Below are 24,111 nucleotides of genomic sequence, written 5' to 3' on the forward strand. Positions count from 1 at the left end.
GGGGGGGGGAGGTGGAGGATGGAGGTACGGGGTAGAAAAATAATTAATGTTCTTTTTTTGTATGAAAAAATATTTTCTAAAAAAATAATAATTTAAGGGTGGGGTGGGGATGGTAGAGGTTGGGTTATTAACAATTTAGCTTTGAATTTTTTTGTTGTTGTAAGAGATTAAAGTGGGTTAGAACCATTTTACCCAAACCATATTTGACCAAATCCATATTTATCCATATTTTATATGGGTGGATTGTAATTCAATCCATTTTGACTCAATCCATATTCAATCCATCCAAATCCGATCCAATCCAACCATTTGCCACCCCTAAGTGGAGGTAAGTAGAAAACCTGGTGATTAGAGGGTGGAGTACTTCCCAATAATATTAGGGTCAAATCATTCAGTTACACTTTCTAAGTAAGCGTTTGGCCATAGATTCCAAATACTTTTCACTTCATTTGGAATGTCCGAGTTGGAATTGAATATAGAGTGTTGTTTGGCTATACTTTTTGCAAAGAATCTTTGGAATAATGTTCATGCTTGAATGTATTTAAATACAACTTCAAAAGAGAAGAGTGAGTTGGAAAACAGGTTACAAGTTTTTTCTAAATTTGAAATACAACTTCAAGTTGGATTTGGAATTTTCATGGCCCAACAGGTTAAATCAATTTTCGGCATTTAGTTTGATAGTCATTTCAGTAGGAAATAGATACTTATCCTGAGAAACTAAACACAAATATGTTTCGCAGTTTCTTCTGCCATGGTTCTATTAATGCTGTCTTGACTAGGCATAATCAAGCCTGCTTCAGTATATGTTGAAGTATCTCTTATTGGTGATTTTTATTGTACTAACTGTTATTATGCAGAGCGGAAAGTCGGCTGCAATTTATGCCTGTGCCAAAGAACAGGGATTTCAAGTGATTGAGGTAAGGCTTTAAAAATTTGCATGGATGTTATGTTGCACTTGCACAATGTAGATGCATGTGTTACAGTACGAGTCTTGGAGCATTTTAAGATTTGATTTCAGACGTGTTCAGACCAAATTCTTAAAAAGAATTCTTCAAATTATCAAGAATCTATATAACTTATTTTTTGGTTTGTTGTCTTGTTAGGTTAATGCATCAGATTGGCGAAACGGAGCTCTTGTAAAACAGAGATTTGGGGAGGCTGTAGAATCCCACTGGCTTCAACGGTTTGTCTATGTCTGGATGCTGGTTTTCTTTTGTTTCTTGGACTTGTTTGTGATAAAAATTTATTATATGATTGTTCTTCTATTTTGACTTATTATTATAAAAGTTTATCAAGATATAAAATCTAAATACTGAGAGCAGTTGTTGTTTTCTTTTCCTTTTGGGGGTTACTGTACCTTGTTGTTTGGTATACAGTTGAAGTATTTGCATTTCCATTTAAAGAAAAAAACATTTCTCTTGTGATGGTTCGTGGTTTTACTTTTGGGTTCCCTTATCATATGATTTTTCACATTTAGTTCTGGCTTTCTTAAATTTGTACTACACATAAATTAAAGGACTAATTTAACATTCATCTAGAATTCTTAAACCTCCAAGTCATGCATGCTGGCTTCTGAGATTGGTCTTCCTTTAGGAAATGCATTTCATTAGTCAGTGATCAGGGAGGGAAGACCTTAGGCTTTTTAGTGGCCTCTTAACGTTGTACTTTGACCATTTCTTGGTGTCTCATGCTTGTTCCAAGAAAAGTTAGCTGAATTACTCCATGAATGTTTATATTTGTTACCAATTTTCATATAGAAATTTGCTGCTCACAGAAAAATTGAGTGAAAATCGTGCAAAATAGTCTATTTAGTTATTTCTTTTCTCTGTGACGGGATTTCACTTCATGTAAGCACCAAATTATGACTACAGTATATCTTAAATGAGTTGACTCACAATACTTCCCTTTTGTCTGTTCGATTCTTGTTTCAGGATGCAAAAAGATCCAGTGTATTTGGAGGACAAACTAGTGTCTGGCGGTGGAGTTATTGAAGCGATACCTTTGTCTGATGAGGAAAATGCTCCAAATGCCACTGGAGTACAAAGAAAACAAGTCTTCAGGGAGGAGATAACTGCTAATTATCAGGGTGAAACTAAGACTCTAATTCTTTTTGAGGATGTGGATACCGCTCTTTGTGAAGACCGTGGTTTTGTCTCTACCATTCAACAGCTTGCAGAGACTGCAAAGCGGCCCATGATATTAACTAGCAACAGTAAGGGGGTTAAAAGGTTGAAATACAATAATTTGTCAAGTTTATGTTTCACAAGTTAAGTATTATTCCTTGATGTGATAGGTGACAATCCGGTGCTCCCAAATAATTTAGATAGGCTACACGTGTGCTTTATGAGGCCATCTTTGGAGGAGCTCCTTGGACTTGTGCACATGGTACATCTTGTTTTGCTAGTTTCTCACTGAAATTTGTCTTAATCTGGCTAATCAAATAAATTACTTTCTAGGTATGTGCTGGAGAACAAGTTAAAATTCACCCAATGCTAGTAGAGCGGTTTGTAGATCATTGCCATGGAGATATTCGTAAAACTATTATGTATCTCCAGTTCTGGTGTCAAGGCCAAACTTTGGAGAAAGGTAATTCACCTCATATCAACAAGTTAATGCATGCTTCAGGATAGTTGATTGCATGAATAATTTTTGCCATAGCAAAAGAGAATGCTAACTGAAAAAGTTCTTGTTAAGCAAAATTTTTGAAGCTTTCATGTTATTTTGTAAAGTGAATCTTCTAAAACGAATGCATTCATTTATTTCATTTTTACTAATAACGAAATCATTGATAGCCACAATATGCATATAGAGCATGCCGACATAGAAATTATTGTGTTATCTGTTTAGGATCTTGCTTAAGACTAAATTTTGGCCAATCAAAACTTCAAGCCTTTTATTATTGATGAAACCTTACATATCTTGAATGCAATGACAAGTGGAAAGGAATTTATGTTGATACAAGGGGGCAAAAACAAGAAAGGTAGATAGAGATAAAATCTTGGAAGAGAACCGAAGTTGGACCTTTTAAAGAATCTTAAACACAATTTTGAGTGTCGGACCCAAATCTTTGCTTGAGCCTTGAAGACCAAAGAACAACCTAGATTATCAAACTAAGTATCAACCCATAAAGAAACATACCTCTACTGATTGAAGACAAGTTAACTAGAAGAGATAAGGTTAGTTTAAATCCTAGTGTTAATATGCCCAATGGTCACTCAACTAAGGAGTTTTATCACAGAAAGTCACTCAACTATATATGTTTTACTTTCAAAGTCGACTCAACTTTGATTTTTACTTCAAAAGTCACTCAACTATAAATGTTTTACTTACAAAGTCACTAAATAGACATTGAAATTTCCTTACATGAAATTTGTATTTAAAATCAAATTCTAAGACAAAAAAACACAAACTTCTTTTAAAATGTTTTCAATACATGAGTTTAGTTATTTTATAAAATAAATCATTTAAACCTCTTTTAAAAAAATTACTTGTCAGTTAATTCCTTTAAAAACATTTGAGTTTTGATCACTAGAAAATATTAGCTTTTATTTAAATAATTTTTTATTTTTTTTATGACAAGGAAAACCCTCAGCCGCTACCCTTTGGGTGCGCACAGGGTAAAACCCCCGCTCCTATGCAATAGCTTGCAAACCACATAGGAGAGAGATAATCCGCACTAGGCAAGCCCGGTGCGACGAGCTTGACCCAAAAGCAAACCCCTTGCTTTCGCTGGCAAGGGGTTTCGAACTTGAGACCTCCAACATGGAAGTCCCAAGCCCAAACCACTGGGCCACTCCAAAGGGTTTTATTTAAATAAAATTACCTAATAATAAAATATGTTATTTAGTAATTTCAAAGTGTTTACAAATAATAATCAACCAAATGACTTTAAATGGATATTATTTGATTTTTTAGAGTTTGATTTCAAATAAAAATCCTATATAAGCAAATTTCAATGGAAAAAATAATTAAATAGGTTGAGTGACTTTGTAAGTAAAACATTTAAAGTTAAGTGACTTTGTAAGTAAAACACTTGTAGTTGAGTGACTTTTGAAGTAAATCAAAGTTGAGTGGCTTTCTGTTTTAAAACTCCTTGGTTGAGTGACCATGGAGAATATTAACTCTTAAATTCTCTGAAGGGGGATGTTCATTAATCAATTGCCAAAATCTAATGGTATACACATTAAGGGAAGGTAAAAAGAAATTAAGTATGTAGGAACAATCTCTCTCCATATCTGAACAGTTCTCGTTCTTCAATAGGTGCTGATGAAATTATGACTACACTAAATCTACAACCTATGTTTTCTTCATCCTAAAGTTTCATTAAACTCATTTAATTCCATGATGTGTTCTTGCTACGACCAGGTGATGACCTGAAGCTAAGATATTGTCCTCTTCAGTTTGATCTAGATGCTGGTCATCTGCTACTACCGAAAATTATCCCTTGCGATGATTTCCCAACTCCACTATCAGAACTTGTGGATGAGGAGATAACTAAGTCGATGAGAGTAGAAGAAGATAGCTGCTTGATGAACGAGATAGCTGAGGAAGATGAGCTATACAATATTACTGGAAAGAACAATTCTAGGAATCACGATATGGGTGCAAACAATGTTAATGGAAAAAAGGATGCAATGTTGAGCTTGCTCTACTCATTTCAGGATCACAATGAGTGTACTATATTTGGTACTACCTCAGAATTTTCTGATGCCTCTGAATCACCAATTGCATTCACTCGAAGAAATACGCTGAGAAAACTTGATAGAGTCATGTCTTCAGATTCTGAGGAGGAATGCAGCAGAGTTCCCTTGTCTTTAGATCAACCTGATACCATAAATGAAGAGATTGAAACAGCATGCAGTTCTCCCTCCCATTTTTCTGCTACTGAAATCTCCTGCAGTTTATTGACAGAGAATTTTCATTTCAAAGCTAAAAGGTTGAAAAGAAATTATTTGGAGACAACTGATTATTCTACTGTGAATGTCGTAAGTAAGTCTGTGAACATTTCATGTGTGCCAGAGTCATCATTCATCCCTGAGACTCTGCTTACTACTGATTCAGAATTAATTTCAAATACGGAGTCATATAATGATATTGATGTCAAAGTTGAGGCTGATTATTGTAGCAATCTGTCCCTTCCAAGTATGTATCCACTCAAGGTTGAGAAACTTGATGAAACTGTTCTTCTATCTTCCAAGTATCAGGAGTTGCAGGGTTGTAGTTCTGATAGAATAACAAAATCAATTCCTGGTGAGGTTGGTAGTTCTGATAGAATAACAAAATCAATTCCTGGAGAGGTCGTAGAGCATTTCAACGGACAATGCATGGAGGATGTTCCAAGTGGATATCGGTTGTTGGATGAGTGTAGCCGCATGGACTTCAATAAAAATTCTACATCCTCTAAGACTATTGTGCAGCTTAACCTGAATACTTCTGTTCAGGAAACATGGAGAAGACTTCGTGAAGGTTGCCTAGACCTGAAACAGTATATCACCCCAGAGCAGAAAGAATCTTCTCAGATTCTTAATGTTGCTCATGAAATGAGTGATTTGATTTCAGTGGCTGACAAAATCAATTCCTGCTGAGGTTGGTATTTCTGATAGAATAACAAAATCAATTCCTGGTGAGGTTGGTAGTTCTGATGGAATAACAAAATCAATTCCTGGAGAGGTCGTAGAGCATTTCAACGGACAATGCATGGAGGATGTTCCAAGTGGATATCGGTTGTTGGATGAGTGTAGCCGCATGGACTTCAATAAAAATTCTACATCCTCTAAGACTATTGTGCAGCTTAACCTGAATACTTCTGTTCAGGAAACATGGAGAAGACTTCGTGAAGGTTGCCTAGACCTGAAACAGTATATCACCCCAGAGCAGAAAGAATCTTCTCAGATTCTTAATGTTGCTCATGAAATGAGTGATTTGATTTCAGTGGCTGATTTATTACTTACTGATTGCAAACACCTCCTACCTGTAAGTAGTTTATTAGACACAGATGTTACCTTTATGTTACTGCAAGTGCAGTTTTTGATGATTGTAAGTGCTCATCCAGGATTCTCTGGAGGCTTCAATGATCCCTATCAAAGAATCTCATTCGTACAATTGGCATGATGACCAGTTGAAGATGTTTTCAATTTTCGCTCAACATGGAGTTTGCTGTTTTGCGAAAGAAATTACTTCTCTCAGACCGAGCACCTCATCTGTGCATGAGGTGGACTTGACCTGGGAGATGTTGACATCCACAAACAGTACAATGGCACTGGGAAAGATGGTTGGACAGAGTAGGGGAAAACATGAGGGCTTGCATTTAAGGCTACCGAAAATTTGTCATTCCTTCAGAAGGTATAGGACCATATGCCCCTCTTCCCTTGTATTTTTGCTTATAAATTGGTTGTCCTAAGTAGTTGTGTATCTTCCAAGTAAATTGCATATAAAATTGAAAGGGTTCTCTAACTTTAGATGTATCTATTGCTTGTCACTGCTTAGATATGTTCAGCTTGGGGTTTATACCCACAGATGTTCAATCTGTTACCGTAAAGTTGTATGCTGTTTAAAAAGAGAGTGCAGGAAGAAACATGTAGAAACCACTAGAAGAGGGCAAGAATTAGAGAACTGTAAACTTGCAAGGAGTTCTGCTTTCTCTGATAGAGAACTGCATAGAGTGAAAGGTCATGGATGATGAACCTCAGAAGAACGGAGGGGGGTTCTTTGAGGGAATTGAGTCTCTATAGGTTCTGTATTATATTAAACTTCAAATCTTCTCTTTCACAGAAGATTGGCCATTTTTGAGGGAATTTTTTAGTGTGGTTAATGAAGGATTTCCACTTTCGGTTGGGTTTTTGTACAGTTTTAAAATTGTTGGTTTTAACCACTACTAATTGTTCCCTATCCATGCTTTGAATTTGGCCATTTCTATTATTTGTCTGAAATGTCCAAGATTGCTCAACACATGTAACTGGTCTGACTTCCTTTTAGGACTATATTTTAGTTTAGCTATTATGTTCAGTTGAGAATTACTGTGATATTGCTAAGCTGCCTTGTATTGTTCCTGTGTTTCAGCAAAGTGGACCCTAATGCATACAACTTACTTCAGTCTGTTGTTCCATTGCGCTCACACATTGCAATGAAAGGTGATTCATTTCATGAATATCTGTCTTCATTGAGCCAAATCTCAAGATTTGGAATCACTGGGTTATCAGAAAGCATTGATAGGAGAAGACAGAGAAGGTATGTTTCATATCCCACAAAAAAACAGTTTGTGCATTTCTCGAAAGAACTTTAACAGATTGGCAGCAGTTGAATTGATATGCTTATATTCTATCCAAATTGAAAATTGCAGGGCACGTGCTGGTCAACACTACCTTAGTTCTGGTAGATTAGGTTTGTCTCAAGATGATATCTCATTACTGGGCCAATATAATTGCTACCAGAAAGATCTACCAGGGTCAGAGACTTGATGTATATAATTTTAGAGATGGATCCCCCACCACCACAAATGAAATGGGAGAGGGATGCAATGTATAATCAATTGTTGTTTATGGTAATAGCCACGGCCAGGCAGCAGTTTAGTTTGCCTGAAACCATGGACGTCAAAGATAACAGTTAGGAATAGGCACACTAACTTAACTGGAGATGTAGTTCAGTTATTCCTTCATTTGATATCATACATAGTCATGTACCCTGTCAAAACTATACAGTTTTACAGTTGGTAAATTCAAAATAAAATGTTGGGGAAAAAAGGTTTTAATCGAGTCCATTTTTTACACAAGCTTGACGTTCTTATCATTAGTTCTTGATGATGTATCAATGTCTGTTAAGTTGTAGTGATATTTCATCCTTTTGTCTTAAGATTCTAGTGTTCTAACGGCAATCCATTTTCTGTTCCCCTCATCCAATGTCCAAAGAAATAAAACAGGAAGTAAAGTACCAAAGTCAAGTGAGATTGGACAAAAGAAAGAACATTAGGTGTTTCTTTTGTTTCAGTTTTTTGTAAAAAACAAACATTATTAAGGTCCCAATATTTGCACATTTGAAATTGCATTGTGACTTACTATATTATAATTCATGAGGAGACTTTCATATTATTCTCTCAAGGAAGAGTCTTTAATGTAGTGACAGATATGGTTACTCTTAACGAGACGAACCCCATTTGAGCAGTGTCTTTTTTAAAGTGTAACTAACATTTTCATTTAACAAAAATTAACAGGTTATGTGCAAGCTATGTGACAAACTTGGACTTAGGCTCTCATCTCAATCGAGCCTCGAGGCGGGTTCACTATTATAATTTATAGTTACAGATTTGGTAAAATTTAGTAATTTTGATTCAAATTTTATATTTATATAAAAAAAACTAATGGATATAAATCATTTATCTAAAATTCAACAAAACAAAAAAGTACTAAAATTTTTTAATCAGCCTGTCGATTCGCACTGCCATATTTACCAACATTATTTATACCATTGAATTGGTAATCAGAAAAAGCAACCAACTAGAGTTAATGATTGCATGCGGGGTCTTTAATTACTTGACACTACGCTCACATGAGTCTCTTCTACAAAAGTTGTACTCACGGGCTATTTACTACTCTTACTCATTATCAGCAGTCGTATACCGTCAAATCTCTTTATAATAATGTTGCTTTGTCTCGATAATTATTAAGTATTACAATAATAAAGTTTGTTAAATGAAATATAGAGATTCAAATGCATTTGACATTCAAAAAAACAAAAAACAAAAAAAAGAGAGATTTGAATTTTGATGGTGGGGACCCAAGAAAACATGAAATGTCATTCCCAAAGCGTAGCTAGGCTTTGGTTGCATGGCAAGAAGAACACAACACAACACAAGACTGAATAGTGAATGGTTCCCTAGAAATCAGTGTAAAGTTCACGAGAAGCAAGATTACTGTTTCTGAACACTATTTTGTCTCTTTCATTATAGGATTAGTATGCCTCTTCTCTAAAACAGATTAATTACTTCCTCCCTTCATTTTTAGTTGCCATTTATTTGATTTTTATTTTTATTTATCATTTTTCACATATTAAAAAAAGATAATTAATTTTTTAAATTGTATCCTTAATAATAAATGCTTATTCTTCAGATTATTTTGCAACGCTTAATACTCTCTCTGTCCAATAATAGTTATCCACTATTGACTTGACACACTCTTTAAGAAACAATAAATAATATGGCTAAATGGCCATAAATTTTTAAAAACTATAATTTTATTTTATTTTAAATAAATTGATTTTTTTTCCATTTTTAGTTAAAAGGTATTAAAGTTAAAAAAGTAAAAATGTTTAAAAAGGTAAAATATCATTCTGGCCAAAAGGATTTTTCTTTAAGTTAATTTGACAAATAAAAAATGTCTCAACAATTCAATTAATATGAAATGGAGGGAGTATAGTAAGGGTAAAACAGGTACAAAAAGTAAATTATCTCTTGATTTTTTAAATTGGACAACTATGATTGAATAATTATTTTTAATATAGTGGACAATTATTGTTGGACGGATGAATTACTAAACATTAGTTAAAAGGAATGATGTGTAAAATATTGTTTGATGAATATAGTAACAAGTAAAAAGGGAGTAACTTTATGATTATGCTCATTAACTGCTTTGTATGTACTCCCTTCGAATTCATTTATGTAATCCCTTTGATTTTCATGAGACAGAAGATCAATAACTTTAATGTTTAAATTATATTTTAAGAGTAAACTATTAAGTTGACATGTAAAAAATAATAACTTTTCTGAAAGCAATATTTTATATTTAATACGTATACAATTTTCATGTGTATTTGGAAGAAAGGAAATGTGATACAATGAGATTCACGATTGGGATAAAAAGTGATTTAAATTGAAAAAAAAAACTATTTAGATATGATTTGGTTTTATATTTTTAAAAGTCGGCAATATTTAGTTTGGTTTCAATTTTGTTAAAAAAATCGTAGAAATAACTTAATCGAACTGACAAATTATATATATAATATATTATATAAGTATACATACACAATACATTAGTTTTTATGAACAGTTATAAATATCTCATATTTGTTTTCATCAAAATTTGTTTATAAATTATTTGTGAAAGCATAATCATCCAAAATGAAAGCATTTATCTTATTGGTTTCATTAATATGAATATTTATGACAGTTTTTGGTGGAATTAAGAATGTCCTTATCTAGGCCAAAGTGGTGAATTTTAAAACTTTAAGTATTAATTAGAATAAATTCAGTGATCAGAACGTTGTCGGACGTTCTAAATATTTTCCTTTTGAATGAATTGTTGTATTTTTTTCCTCTTGAATGAATCATTTGCTTTGTATTTGTATATAATTAATAACCGAATCAAATCGAACTGAAACCAGTAATAACTAAACCGATAAATATATATTATATTATATTTAATTTAATTTTAATTATTTTAAAATCAATTAAATTGATTTGATTTTAATTTTGACCGAAAACATATTCTAATCGACCCATAAATATCGCAAGATTACACGTATCATACTTAACCAAAAAACAGAGAAAGGAAATTAGAAGCTGGTTGGATTGGAACAAGACTCTAGAGAAATGAAATTAGAGAAAATGAAGAAAAAGGAAACTTGGAGAAAAGGACAAAAATGGTAGTAATTTATTTCTATGTGTAATAGTAACAGTATTAATAAAATTTAACAAAAAATAATAATCATCCGTTTACTTTACTTGTCACGTATTTCTAAAATAAATTTTTATTTTTACTTGATACTTTTGACATAACATATTAAGATTAAAAATAATTTCATATTTTACTTTTAACATTAATTACTTTTTTTTAGATTATTTTTCAAAACATCATTTAACAGGAATAATTTGATAAAATACATATATTAATAATTATTTTCTCAATAAATATATCAAATTAAACTATAACAAGTAAAAATAAAAATTATTTGTAAAAATATAAAAAGTAGTAAGATGAAGGAGTAAACCCAGCGAGTTCAGCGGGAGCAATTATTTGGAACTGCTCCTTTATTGACCGCTATCCTCCGATATAAGCTCAATTCACGAGGGAACACTTTTTTACATTTCTTAGTAAAGTAAAAATAAATATAATTACTTATTTCATCCGTTCACTTTTATTTATCAAGTTATGCTTTTCAAAATTTAATTTAACTAATTTTTCAAGTTAAATTTGATTACATTAATTTAATATTTTAAATAAAAAATTTAGATATTAAAAAATTATACAAAAAGTACTATAAATTAAAATCTTTTGCATATCAATATGATGAAAAGATACATCATAAAATGTTAGTCAAAATTTTTATAATTTGAGTTTAAAAAAAGAAAACTATGAAAATTAAAAGTGGACGGAGATGGTACTGTTAGTGTACGTCTCCTATATCATTTTAACGGTTAGTTTTAGTTTTTTAAAATCCCAAGCAGAGTTAAAATATCGATTATGTGATTGTCTGAATTTAATGATTTTATTCAAATTTTATATTTATCTCATACCCCCTTAAAACTAATTTCAATTCGGATTTTATTTGGACATATAATTTGAGTTTTGATTTTTGTACATTTTTCTTATGAATATGAAAATCTTATAATTTTTTAAAACTATTAAAACTTATTTGATTCTTATATAATTTTATCAAATGAATAAATTATAATCTAACGATATAATTTTAAAATATTTTAAGACGACGAGTTAAAAACAGATGTTTTATGTTCTTTTTATAAATAAATGTTATTAATTACATATAACTTTTTCTATCTCAATTTATGTTACGATAACATCAGATGACTCGACACAAAGTTTAAAAAGAAAAAATAAATAATTTTGATCTAAAAGACACATTGACATTTGCGTAGCAATAAGCGATTCTATTAAGAATAAAATAAAAACAATTAAAATTAGATTATTTTTAGTTATAGGAAAATGACAATTTTGGGGAATGACCTATAAATTAGGACAAAGAAAGTATTAAAAACTTTCAAATATACATTTGACAAAACATTATTGATCCAATAAATCAACTATAATAACTAAGGGTCTGTTTGGAAAGCCATCAGGTAATTGGAATTGGTGTAATTACTAGGGTAGTAATTACTAGCCTAGTAATTACGCTGACCTGTTTGTTTGCCACAGTGTAATTACAGTGTAATTCCCTTTGTCCTGTTTGGTTGGACGAATGTAATTACACAGTTAAATTTTAAAATAAATTAGATTTTAAGTAAATAATATTACTACTTAATTAATTAATGAATACAAAATTTTCTTATGGCCACAATGACAAACAAAATAAATGAAACTTATCATGCGAAGAATATTATTGAACTTATTATGCCAGCATTGTAACTTCCAAATTTTATGTGCGTCATTTTCCAATAGCTGCAAGCGACGTCCTTAGAGAATAAGATGAATGAGTCACTAGAATTTGAAGAAAGCATGTGAGATATCCACGATAATTAATTTTTCTTGACATAAATCTCAAGGTACCTCAAGTGAGTTAGAGATTGTATCGCACTAAGCCAAGAATTTGACAGATTTGCATCTAGATAATGTAACAAGTAACACCTCAACAATCTAAGTTTTAGTTTTACAAGTAAAGGTAAAGCATTTGATATGTTCGATGTGTTGAATTTTGGATGAACAATTAACACCAAAGACGACGGAGAACAGCTCCTGATATGTCAACTATATTCTAGGAACATCGCCTACCAAGAAACCCCACTAGTTGCTGGTGGTACATATGTTGTCAAGCATAACTCAAGTAATTAAAAATATATTAAAAAAGATAATATTAAAAAATTCATGTAATTACATGGTGTAATTACACTCAATTCCTTACCCTCTCTTGGGAATTGAGGAGTGTAATTACACCCCTTCAATTACACCCAATTCCCCTCTTACCAAGTAATTACTTGGTCTACCAAAACAGGACAAAAGAGAGTAATTACACCAATTACACCAATTCCCAATTCCATTGTGTCCTTTCAAACAGACCCTAAGTATTTTTTGATAGAAAAAATTCCCACATGGATGATAGTCTTTTCACATAGAGCATGGTCTATTTGTTTATTTATTGCAAAATTTAAAATTATAAATCTTTTATTTTTTTTGTAAAATATAAACATATGAATCAATTTTATATTTGAAAAAGAAATCGCAATTTAGAATTCAATTTTTTTTTTTTTTAGAGAAGTTGAAATTTCAAATCATGATTTGAAGTAAAAGTTGAAATTTTGTGCAAATTTTATAAACAAACGTTGATTTAAAATCAAAACTTGAAATCGTGCTTTCAACTTCTATGGTGAAACGTCTACTTAGAAATCCATTGAACATATCTAAATTATGAATTTAGAACTAAGTAAATTAAAAGAAAATCAATTATGAACCCATAATTAAGCTTTAAATTCAGACTCCACCGTTACTTTTTATGCCTATTAAAAAAAAGAAAATAATAAACATAACGTTCAATTTATAAAATTACCCCTATTTACTAAGTATTCTTTAAAAATTCAAATTAAAAAAATCACTTCTTTAATATTAAAGGTATATAGCTAGAAATAATTGCCTTCAATCTTAAATTTCTAAATTAACAATATTTTTTGGAAGGGGACAAAGGGAGTAGTGAGGTAATTAGTTGCATTTACCAATAAGAAAATTTCTTAACTAAAGTTGAATTTCCCTGTTAAATTTTAGGCCAAGAACAAAAAAAAAGATAATTATAGTAGTAATATTTATCTTTTACGAAAAAAAAAAAAATTATCAATGTACAATCAAAATTTATTGTTCACATTAATTTCTCAGTTTAATAATGGCCAAATTCACGAGGGTCCACTTCTGACAATTTTAGGTTAATGAGTAAATACTCACTCGTCCTTTTGAAATTTTACTGAGGAGATATAAGATAATTTAAACAAATAGTACCTAATTTTATGATTAAGATTACAAAAATTAATGCTTTAAGGAGGATGTCGAATTCTTAAAATTACAATTCATTATTTTAAGTTTACGCACACTTATTTAAACCTACTGAAACTCAAAAGAGCTAACGATATTTACCCAAGTAAATTGTGTCAAGAATTTATCAAAATCAGTCTCTCAAACAAAAATAAAAGAGATGTATTGAAAACATTCTAAATTTGACGTGAATTATTAGTTTCGTCTTTGAATTATTGACCGTCTTAAAAATACTCCTTGTTTTAATTAGTTGAACTTAAATACACTTTCAATTTTATAGCATGAGTAAAATACACCCTAAATTATCGTCAAGTGTTAGAGTGTTTTTAATATTTTTTTCAACCTTTTCTTAAAAACATCATGCTCTACAAAAGTTTAAGACTACTTATTATGTCATGTGACAGATTAGAAGTGTACTAAATTTAGTTAATTAATTAAAAAAAATTACAATTACTAATAGTTCATAAATAAAACTAATAATGTACACAAATTTGAAAGATAATTTTTTGATACAAAATATTTGCGTACACTTCATCCCTCTCGACCTCATTTGTGGTTGTGAAATTAATTGGATTATTGCTTGTTGGTGTTTTGTAAGTAATAAAAGTAAAAAAAAATGTGAGTAATTTTACTGAGTTAATTTGTTTTATTTATGTATTTAGTAAAGGCTGGCATGGCAGTTTCCACACTCAAATGTCTGACTCAATGAATGAACAAGTTAAAACCAAAATCATCAATGACACATCAGATCCTGCAACTTGTTGTTTCTTAATTGACACTTTTGCCCTTTTATTATCAAAATCAAAATCATGATTTTTTAAATTATTTTCTTTTATGAAAGCAAAAATGACAAAACATTAATCGAATATTTGTTTGTCTTCTTTTTTCAAACCCCAAAAGTAAAATAAAATTATACATGAATTGGGGTGTTATAATTAGTGATTAGAAGTTAGAACTTCTAAAGAATAAGAAAATTCTTGTTAGAAGGGTCGCTTTTTAAATGAACTCTATAATGAACGAATTCAAATTCTAAAATAAATATCAAACACTACGTGAAAAAATAAACGAATATAAATTCAATTAAATTCTAATATAAACATGAAACATCGCGTGAAAAAGGGGATAATAAGAAATGCAAGAACATATGTTTGGTGCTAACCATATAAAATGTCTTCTCTAAGATTCTCTACTTTTTATATAGCATCGGTTAGTGAGAAAAAGCTCTTTTATTTTCTGAAAATTCCTCTATGTTTTATAATTAGACTAGATTTTGTTACCCGTGCTATGCACGGGCCCAATAACATAAATGGTATGTTTCGGGGCTAATAACGAAATTTTTGAAGCGATTGTTTGCGTGTGGATAAAGGAATAAGTTTTTTTATCACAAACTTGTACTTTCTTTGACGCTATTCAAGGCACAATAAGACTACCACATACAACATTTTTGAACAATTTTATGTTGTCAATTATCACGATTTAATTTTAAGAATCAGTCAATTTTTTTTTCTGTTTTTTTAATAAATATTTTAAGTTGTCAATTATCACGATTTATTGTATTTTATACATAATTTTTAACGATAGATTAATTTCAAGAATCAATCGAATTTTTTTAAATGTATTTATTTTTGAAATATTTTATGTTGTCAATTATCATGATTTATAGTATTTTTACGCAATTTGTAAATATAAAAAAAAATTAAGACAAATAAATTAAAATGGACGAAATATATGCTATTTTTGTTGTCTCAATTTATGTGACACAAATGAAATTTGGAGAGTCATTGAATATTATATATTATACTTGGGCATAAACTCTCTTACGCACGGGCCCAATAACTATTATTTTTTGTCCTAATGTATGTGACACAGATAAAATATAGTGAGTTATTTAAATTTAATATGATTTTTAAATATTTTAAGTTGTTAATAATGTAATTTATAATATTTTTACGTAATTTGTAAATACTTAATATATATATTACTCCACTTGTCTCAATGTATGTAGCATAGATAAAATTTCAAGAGTTAATCAAATGTTGTTAATTGTTAAGATTTACAATACATTTTACGTAGCTTTCAGTAATTTGACATTAAATAATACATATTACTACTTTTGTCTCATTTTATGTGACATTGATAGATTAATTTTAAGAATCAGTTAATTTATTTTTTGTGCATTTTTAATAAATATTTTAAGTTGTCAATTATCACGATTTATTGTATTTTATACATAATTTTTAACGATAGATTAATTTCAAGAATCTATCGAAATTTTTATATGTATATTTTTTTGAAATATTTTATGTTGTCAATTATCATGATTTATAGTATTTTTACGATAGATTAACTTCAAGAATCAATGGAATTTTTTGTATCTTTTTCAAAACATATTTTATGTTGTCAATTATCATGATTTATAGTATTTTTACGATAGATTAACTTCAAGAATCAATGGAATTTTTGTATCTTTTTCAAAACATATTTTATGTTGTCAATTATCATGATTTATAGTATTTTTACGATAGATTAACTTCAAGAATCAGTGCAATTTTTTGTATCTTTTTCAAAACATATTTTATGTTGTCAATTATCATGATTTATAGTATTTTTACGATAGATTAACTTCAAGAATCAGTGCAATTTTTTGTATCTTTTTCAAAACATATTTTATGTTGTCAATTATCATGATTTATAGTATTTTTACGATAGATTAACTTCAAGAATCAGTGCAATTTTTTGTATCTTTTTCAAAACATATTTTATGTTGTCAATTATCATGATTTATAGTATTTTTACGCAATTTTTAAATATAAAAAATTTAAAAAAATAAGACAAATAAATTAAAATGGACCCAATATATGTTATTTTTGTTGTCTCAATTTATGTGACACAAATGAAATTTGGAGAGTCATTGAATATTATATATTATACTTGGGCATAAACTCTCTTACGCACGGGCCCAATAACTATTATTTTTTGTCCTAATGTATGTGACACAGATAAAATATAGTGAGTTATTTAAATTTAATATGATTTTTAAATATTTTAAGTTGTTAATAATGTAATTTATAATATTTTTACGTAATTTGTAAATACTTAATATATATTACTCCACTTGTCTCAATGTATGTAGCATAGATAAAATTTCAAGAGTTAATCAAATGTTGTTAATTGTTAAGATTTACAATACATTTTACGTAGCTTTCAGTAATTTGACATTAAATAATACATATTACTACTTTTGTCTCATTTTATGTGACATTGATAGATTAATTTTAAGAATCAGTTAATTTCTTTTTTTGTGCATTTTTAATAAATATTTTAAGTTGTCAATTATCACGATTTATTGTATTTTATACATAATTTTTAACGATAGATTAATTTCAAGAATCAATCGAAATTTTTTATATGTATATATTTTTTAAATATTTTATGTTGTGAATTATCATGATAAGTAGAATTCTCTCCTCCCATTTCAGTATAAATAGGCGTAATATATAAATATATTTTTTTAATTTGGTCTTATTTGTTATTTGTATTTTCTAATTTTGATTATGTACTGGTATATGAATAAGTAGACACACAAGTTTTACGTAGCATAATACACATAGGACATTCTAGAGGATCACAAATTGTCATGTAAAATATCATCAAGAATGCGTGTGTTAACTCATTCAATTAAAGTTAAAGAACATAGTTATCAATTAAAGCTAAATTAAAGTATTTAAAAAAAATTGGCTGAAGTTCGGAGAAAAAAATATTTTTTTAAATTGAGTTGTATTTGGACATGAATTTTATATGGAAAAAGGTTAGAAAGCAAAGTAAATTCTATTCTCAAATCAGATTTTCAACATTAAAGGTTGCATCAATAGACTAGATTATAAAACAAACACTTACATAATTAACTTTTTTCAAATATTATATTCATAAAACGAGCAAATATTAAATTATTGAACAAAAATATTGTGGGGTGCTGTCGAAACATTGAATGCGGTAAAATGGTAATAGTGTTGATAATACTAATGTTAATTAAAGACAATTACCAAGGCAAAGACAAAAACGAAGCAGTAGAACATGATTTACGCATATTATGTATGCATAAATGAGGTACCTATAATATTATAGGTATTAATAAAATACAATTAGAATCTAATTACAATTGTTTAATTTGCAATTGGATCATTAAAGCCTAATGTTATAAGTATGAACACCGACGTAATGAAATAATTGTAGCTTTTTCAAAAAATAAATTAAAATTGCCTTCATTTTGTTTTTCATGTCCACAATATCTACGAAAATATGATTGCAGTTTGGTAAAGTGACTCTGTAGGTAAAATGATAAATGAATGGCTATTCTGTTACAAAACAAAATTGAGTGATTTTTTCTTTGCAAAATGAAATTTAATGACTTGATGAAATGAAAATTATTCGGTAATCCATAAATTAAAACACACAAAAAAAAAAATGAAGAACATTTTCTCATGTTATTCTCCCTATCAAACTACTTTAATTTTTAGATAATTAAACAATCGACTTGTTAAATTTTCTTATTGATGAGTGACTAAGGGAAAAGGGAAGATGGGCTATCATTCATGTAGCTCTTAACATATTATTAGAATCAAATTCAACATTTGAACACAAAATGTTTGAATTTAAAAATTTATCATAGTTTATTTGATTTATAAAGTTTAAAATCTATTATTTGCATACATTTATTTAAGAGAAAAGGGGAAAATATTTCAAAACTATTCAAAATATGATAGCTATATCTTTTGTTATGTTTTTTATTTAAAAATATATTTATCGTAAGTTAACTAGCTAAAATAAAATTCTCCAACTAATTAAATAGCTCAAAAATATACTTTTTACTAACGTTGGGTGAATCGATAAACCATGCGAGCTGGTTTACCCTGAACCTAATTTTTACTGCTTTCTTTTGTAATCTTTTTAATTCTTTTTTTTAGAAAGAATCAAAAATTAAATTCAATAATGCTTTTTCCCATTTATTGAAATGATTACGTTTTGAGATTTGATACAAAAAGTTAAATACTTGTACTACTTGCTTAACTATTTATGCAACTTTCTCAGTTTGCAATTAGCAAAGGCTGCAAACTATTAGAATTCTATTATATTCAGATTTGATAACATGGAAAAAGATATTTGGACGAGTCTAATCAGAATATAGTCAAGATAATCATTATCACAACAAGAAAATAAAAGGAACAAACAAACAAAAAAGAAAAGAATTATTTTTGGATTTGTAAATAAGAACAAATCTGTACTTTCTTTTCTTATTGTTTTTTTAGAATTTTTTTGAAAAAGAAGAAGATTTTTTTTTTTTGAAGAAGTAAAATTTGTCATAAATTATTAAGATCCAATAGCATAAAATTAATTAAAGACATTTAATTTTGATTAACTATTTGGGAAAGAAAGGGCTATGATCTGGTGTTTGATTTAATTATGATACACAGAGGAATTATAATCTGTATTAATTGTTTTTAATTATTTATTAGATAACGATAATTTCATATGTTATTCATTGTGTTCTAAACGTAATATATTTATATATTTAATAAAATTCTTAATATAAATATAATGTTTAAGCAAAAATTACTACCTTCAGTTGCCTCGTACCTGAGATTCTAGCTCCGCCCTTACAAGAGGAAAATAAGAATTGAAAGGTACTCACTTACACATAATTGTGTACATTATTCAAGATTTGGTAACATGAAAAAATGATGTGATTTGATTAAATTGCACTATAATGTAAAATTATTGATTTAAACTTAAATAATAATTTTATTTCCTAGTTGCAACTAAAAAATAGTACATAGTATTAATTGCAATATATTAGTACTTAGTAGCATTTAACTCATTAATTAAAATAATATTAGTTCGGTTCCTCTACAATCTCCAGGAAGGTGATATTCTAATTATATTAAGATGGGATCATAATCCCTTTAAATTATAGATCTGACATCTACAAACCTTGACCAATTGAATCGATTATTGTCACTAACTCACAATTTCTAAGATTTACCCCTAAATTCGTGGCTTATTTTTTTACATATTAGAAATGGGAATCGTATCTGCATTGGTCAAATATATATTACTTTTTCTATTTTAATTTATGTGATACAGTCGTAATTCAGAGAAATCATCCTAAGTTTATTATGATTTTTAAAATTTTCAAGTTATTAATCATAGTGATTTATAGTGTTTTTTTATATAATTTTCAATAATATATATTACTTCGTATGTATCAATTTACATGGGTCAAATAAAATTTCAAGAGTCGATCAAATTTTATTTCTTTCAAATATTTTAAGTTGTTTATTATTGTGATTTATAGTGTTGTTTTAGGTCAATTTCAAATTATATATGTTGCTTTTTATGTCCTAGTTTAGGTGATATCGATAGAATTTCGAGAATCAATTAAATAAATTTATGTCTTTTAGGATTAGAATATTTAAGCTGTTAATTCTCGTAGTTTAAAGAATTTTCTTAACGAAATATTTAAATATTTAAAATACTAAAATATTCAAAAAAATATATTACAATGAAATTGTACAAAAATAATAGAAATATCCTTGGTAGAAGCAGACGCGTCGAATGAGAGGTGTTCGCTTCTAGATTTTTGTATATAATAAAAATCTATTTTCAAACTCCGTCTAAGTAAGTATTATCGTATTATCAATTTCAATTTTGATAAAAAAAATTAAATTAATGTTGAGCTAACAATTAATGCGACAAATCCTCGTAATATACTTCATGTCCATCAATAGTTGTCCACTATTAACTTGGCGCACCCCTTAAGAAACTATAAATAGAAGGATAATTTTACTATATAATATAGTAATAAATACATCATCTTGAAAAATATAATAGAAAAATGACTATAATTAATGATAAGGGTAAATTAGAAATTAAGTGTAAAATTATCCATGAATTTTATAAAGTAGACAAGTATTGTTATACATATTTTTAATATAATAGTCAAATATTGATGAACGGATGGAGTAAATAGCACTTAAATATGTCCACCTAATCACGTATCACATCGACGCCCGAATATAATGTGGGTAACAAATAATATCATATCAACAGTCAACACTCAAATAATGCAAAATAATATAATGATATAAATTAAGCTAACTACCGATCTGATAATTGTTGTAATCACATATTTTTTCAAAAATATTTTTGTAGTATTTTTTTTTATCTCTGACATTGTATTTAACATATGTAGTACTCTACATATTTGATGCTTTAATATATTTTTGACACTCCTCAACTTTAACCATATATTTTCGATCAAATTTGAAAATTTATTGAACTATAAAGTTTAGATCAAATTTTGAAAACTCATCTTCAAAAACTTTAAAATTTTCACTCACAATTTTTTAAAAAAAAAATCAAGTAAAATGCATATTTAAACGTAACTTTAAAAACTTAAATTTTAAGTTTCAACTTTAATAGTGTCTATGATCAAACAGAATTTTAAAGTTTTTCATTCTTGTAGTTAATTAAACAATAACTACAACTGACTTTTATTTACCAAACACATTTTATTTTTCTTTAAAAATCTTATTAACTATCTAAACTTTCTATCTTATTATCGAAATCTGATTATCCATGTACCCTAATTTTGAGAACAAATAAAATATTTTGTTTTGTTTCTGAACACAAAAGTGAAACGGGCGAGAGAGTGGCAGTAGTAATTGGGCCATTTGTACAAAAGATTCGACTTCAGGCCCCTTAAAGAATCGACCAATTTCATCATCAAAACTGTCAGCATCTTCAATAAAATAATATATCTCACCACTCACCAGTATACAGCCATAACTAGCTCAGTCATACCCGTGACCCCCATTTTTGCCCCCTTCCACTAAACTCTACACCTACAATAAATTAACATTAAAATCATCACCAGAAGAAACCCCATTTCATTATTCTACTCTTTATAGCACTTTCTTGTGTTGAATGAACAAAAACAAGTTGATATACATGTTTTGAGGTTGAGTTTGTATACAGTGAAAAATGACTATGAGTTCGAGTTCATTTATGAGGCAACTGAGTGGGAAAGAAGGGTGGAAATCGACGTCGAAGAGATGGGGTGGTGGGGGTGGAGGAAATTGGAAGCAAATGGAAGCTGGATTTAACAATATGTGTGGAGGAGGAAATGGGTATAATGGTGGGTTGGTTATGAGGAAGAGAGTAATGGTGGTGGTGGATCAAAGTTCACATACAAAGCATGCTATGATGTGGGCTCTTACACATGTTACTAATAAAGGAGATATACTCACACTTCTTCACATTGTACCTCATTCTTCGTCTTCATCTTCTTCTCATTGTGCTAATAATAAGGGCTTTTCTTCTGATTCATCTTCTTCATCTGCTGCTCATCTTGCTAGTTCCCTTGGATCTCTGTGCAAGGCTTGTAAACCTGAAGTAAGTTCCGCTGGTACACCTTTTTGGGTTTCTTCTCATTATGCGCTCAAATTGCATTTGTCATTCTGCAGATATTATGCATCTGTTCTTTGTTTTTCTTTGCCTATATATTTTTTCATATATATAAACGAAAATGTTTTCATATGCACGCTAAAGCATCCTTTAAGGGCAGCCATTTCTGTGAAAGGATGAAGGTTTTTCCATCGTTTATTTTCCGGTGGTTACGCGGAGTTAAGAAGGGTTCAGGGTTCATCTGAACTACCTTGACGGAAAATTACACTATTTTTTTAATGTTACATTGCAGAAGCTGAAGCTCTTCGACTTCTTCATGTGTTTATTTTTTTAAATATTTTTCGTGAAAATTTCTAGCTTCACCGCTGTTTGGGCTTCTCCACGCCTCTTTCGTGCTCACTGTTCAATGTATTTTCTGTTCCTTTCAGATGCACGCAATAATAAAGAGAGGGGAAATCATTACTAGTGACAGTTTCTTCTTTTCCTTTTCAGAGTTTTCAGATCTTTTTTTTTTTTGCTCTCAACCAAACAAAATTGCAGTAGAACTAATAATTTCGTTGACTGGCTTTTACATTTCCCTATTTTTTATTTTCCCATAAACCAAACAAATTCATTTTTAGCATTTATGACCTTATTGACTTTTTGTTCTAAGGTTGAAGTGGAAGCACTAGTAATACAAGGACCAAAAATGGCAACAGTAATGAGCCAAGTGAAGAAGCTGGAGGTGTCTGTGTTAGTCTTGGGTCAGAAAAAACCCTCTTCTCTATTTAGCTGGTAACTACATTTTTCATATTTCTTAAATTTCGTGTTCAGTCAAACTACGAGGATTTTTCCATTTGATTAATTTTGCAACTCTGGTACTACTACTCTACAGTCTGTGTGGGAGGAGCAGTGAAGAGGAATTTGTGGAACAATGCATCAACACATTGGATTGTTTGACAATAGGAGTAAGGAAGCAAAGCCAGGGCATGGGAGGATACCTTATCAGCACTAGATGGCAGAAGAATTTCTGGCTCTTGGCCTAAGTTTTTAATTTAGTTTAGGAATTATATTACTCACTATAATATGGATAATAATTTGTGTAGAGAGCTTTCAGTACTAGTATTTCCTATGTAGCATTCCCTAAAAAACAAAAAATTACTCTTCTGGTGTGTAATTTTATATATATAAATATATCTAAATGCTAACTGAGAAGTTGTTATTTGTGCTAAATACAATTCTTGTGTTGTGGAGTATATGTTTCCCCTATTTCTATCAGCTAATTAACCAAATTGTTATGTACCTTTGTTTATGCTCCTTACTTAAAATGCTTGTATCATGCTTTAGCTAAATGGCATGCCTGTTTGGTAAACAAATAATTCTGAATCTCTTGGCTGAATACTTAACACAGTATATGAGACAGTTATAGATAGGTTTATTTGGATGAAGGTAAAAGGGCATTTTAGGGTGTGTTTGGTGTGAAGACCCAACACCCGCTCCCAACTTCGACATGGGACCTAACTCCTGAACTCAACTCTCTATCCCGACCCCAACCTAGGACACGACTTTTGATCTCGACTTGGGACTCAACTACTTGATTCTACCCCAACTTCATTGGCCCCTAATTCTTAACACCTAAGAGTCATTCTTCCTTGTGTATGGCAAGAGTGGGCATATTGCTCATTTTGGTATATCATATATGGGCTGGTCA

At 29.6% G+C, this 24,111-nt stretch overlaps 2 protein-coding genes across 2 annotated transcripts in view; both read left to right on the forward strand.

The window, feature by feature from the left end:
• LOC102600450 (uncharacterized) overlaps positions 1 to 7,744 on the forward strand; it is a 17,818-nt gene extending 10,074 nt beyond the window's left edge. Inside the window, 10 exon segments of the mRNA XM_015303671.1 lie at positions 858 to 917; positions 1,104 to 1,183; positions 1,932 to 2,212; positions 2,294 to 2,385; positions 2,457 to 2,586; positions 4,366 to 5,561; positions 5,563 to 5,973; positions 6,053 to 6,342; positions 7,060 to 7,227; positions 7,340 to 7,744. Of these exon segments, the coding sequence (XP_015159157.1) occupies positions 858 to 917; positions 1,104 to 1,183; positions 1,932 to 2,212; positions 2,294 to 2,385; positions 2,457 to 2,586; positions 4,366 to 5,561; positions 5,563 to 5,973; positions 6,053 to 6,342; positions 7,060 to 7,227; positions 7,340 to 7,457 (2,826 nt within the window). The 3' untranslated portion in view covers positions 7,458 to 7,744.
• A 14,031-nt stretch (positions 7,745 to 21,775) lies between these two features.
• Positions 21,776 to 23,633, forward strand: LOC102593440 (uncharacterized). The gene is made up of 3 exons (XM_006363832.2): positions 21,776 to 22,409; positions 23,074 to 23,195; positions 23,296 to 23,633. The coding sequence occupies exons 1-3, from the start codon at positions 21,999 to 22,001 to the stop codon at positions 23,444 to 23,446; spliced, it is 684 nt and encodes a 227-aa protein (XP_006363894.1). The 5' UTR covers positions 21,776 to 21,998; the 3' UTR covers positions 23,447 to 23,633.
• The last annotated feature ends 478 nt before the right edge of the window (positions 23,634 to 24,111 follow it).

This window comes from Solanum tuberosum, unplaced genomic scaffold, assembly GCF_000226075.1.
Source record: "Solanum tuberosum cultivar DM 1-3 516 R44 unplaced genomic scaffold, SolTub_3.0 scf00461, whole genome shotgun sequence".
Taxonomy (NCBI): domain Eukaryota; kingdom Viridiplantae; phylum Streptophyta; class Magnoliopsida; order Solanales; family Solanaceae; genus Solanum; species Solanum tuberosum.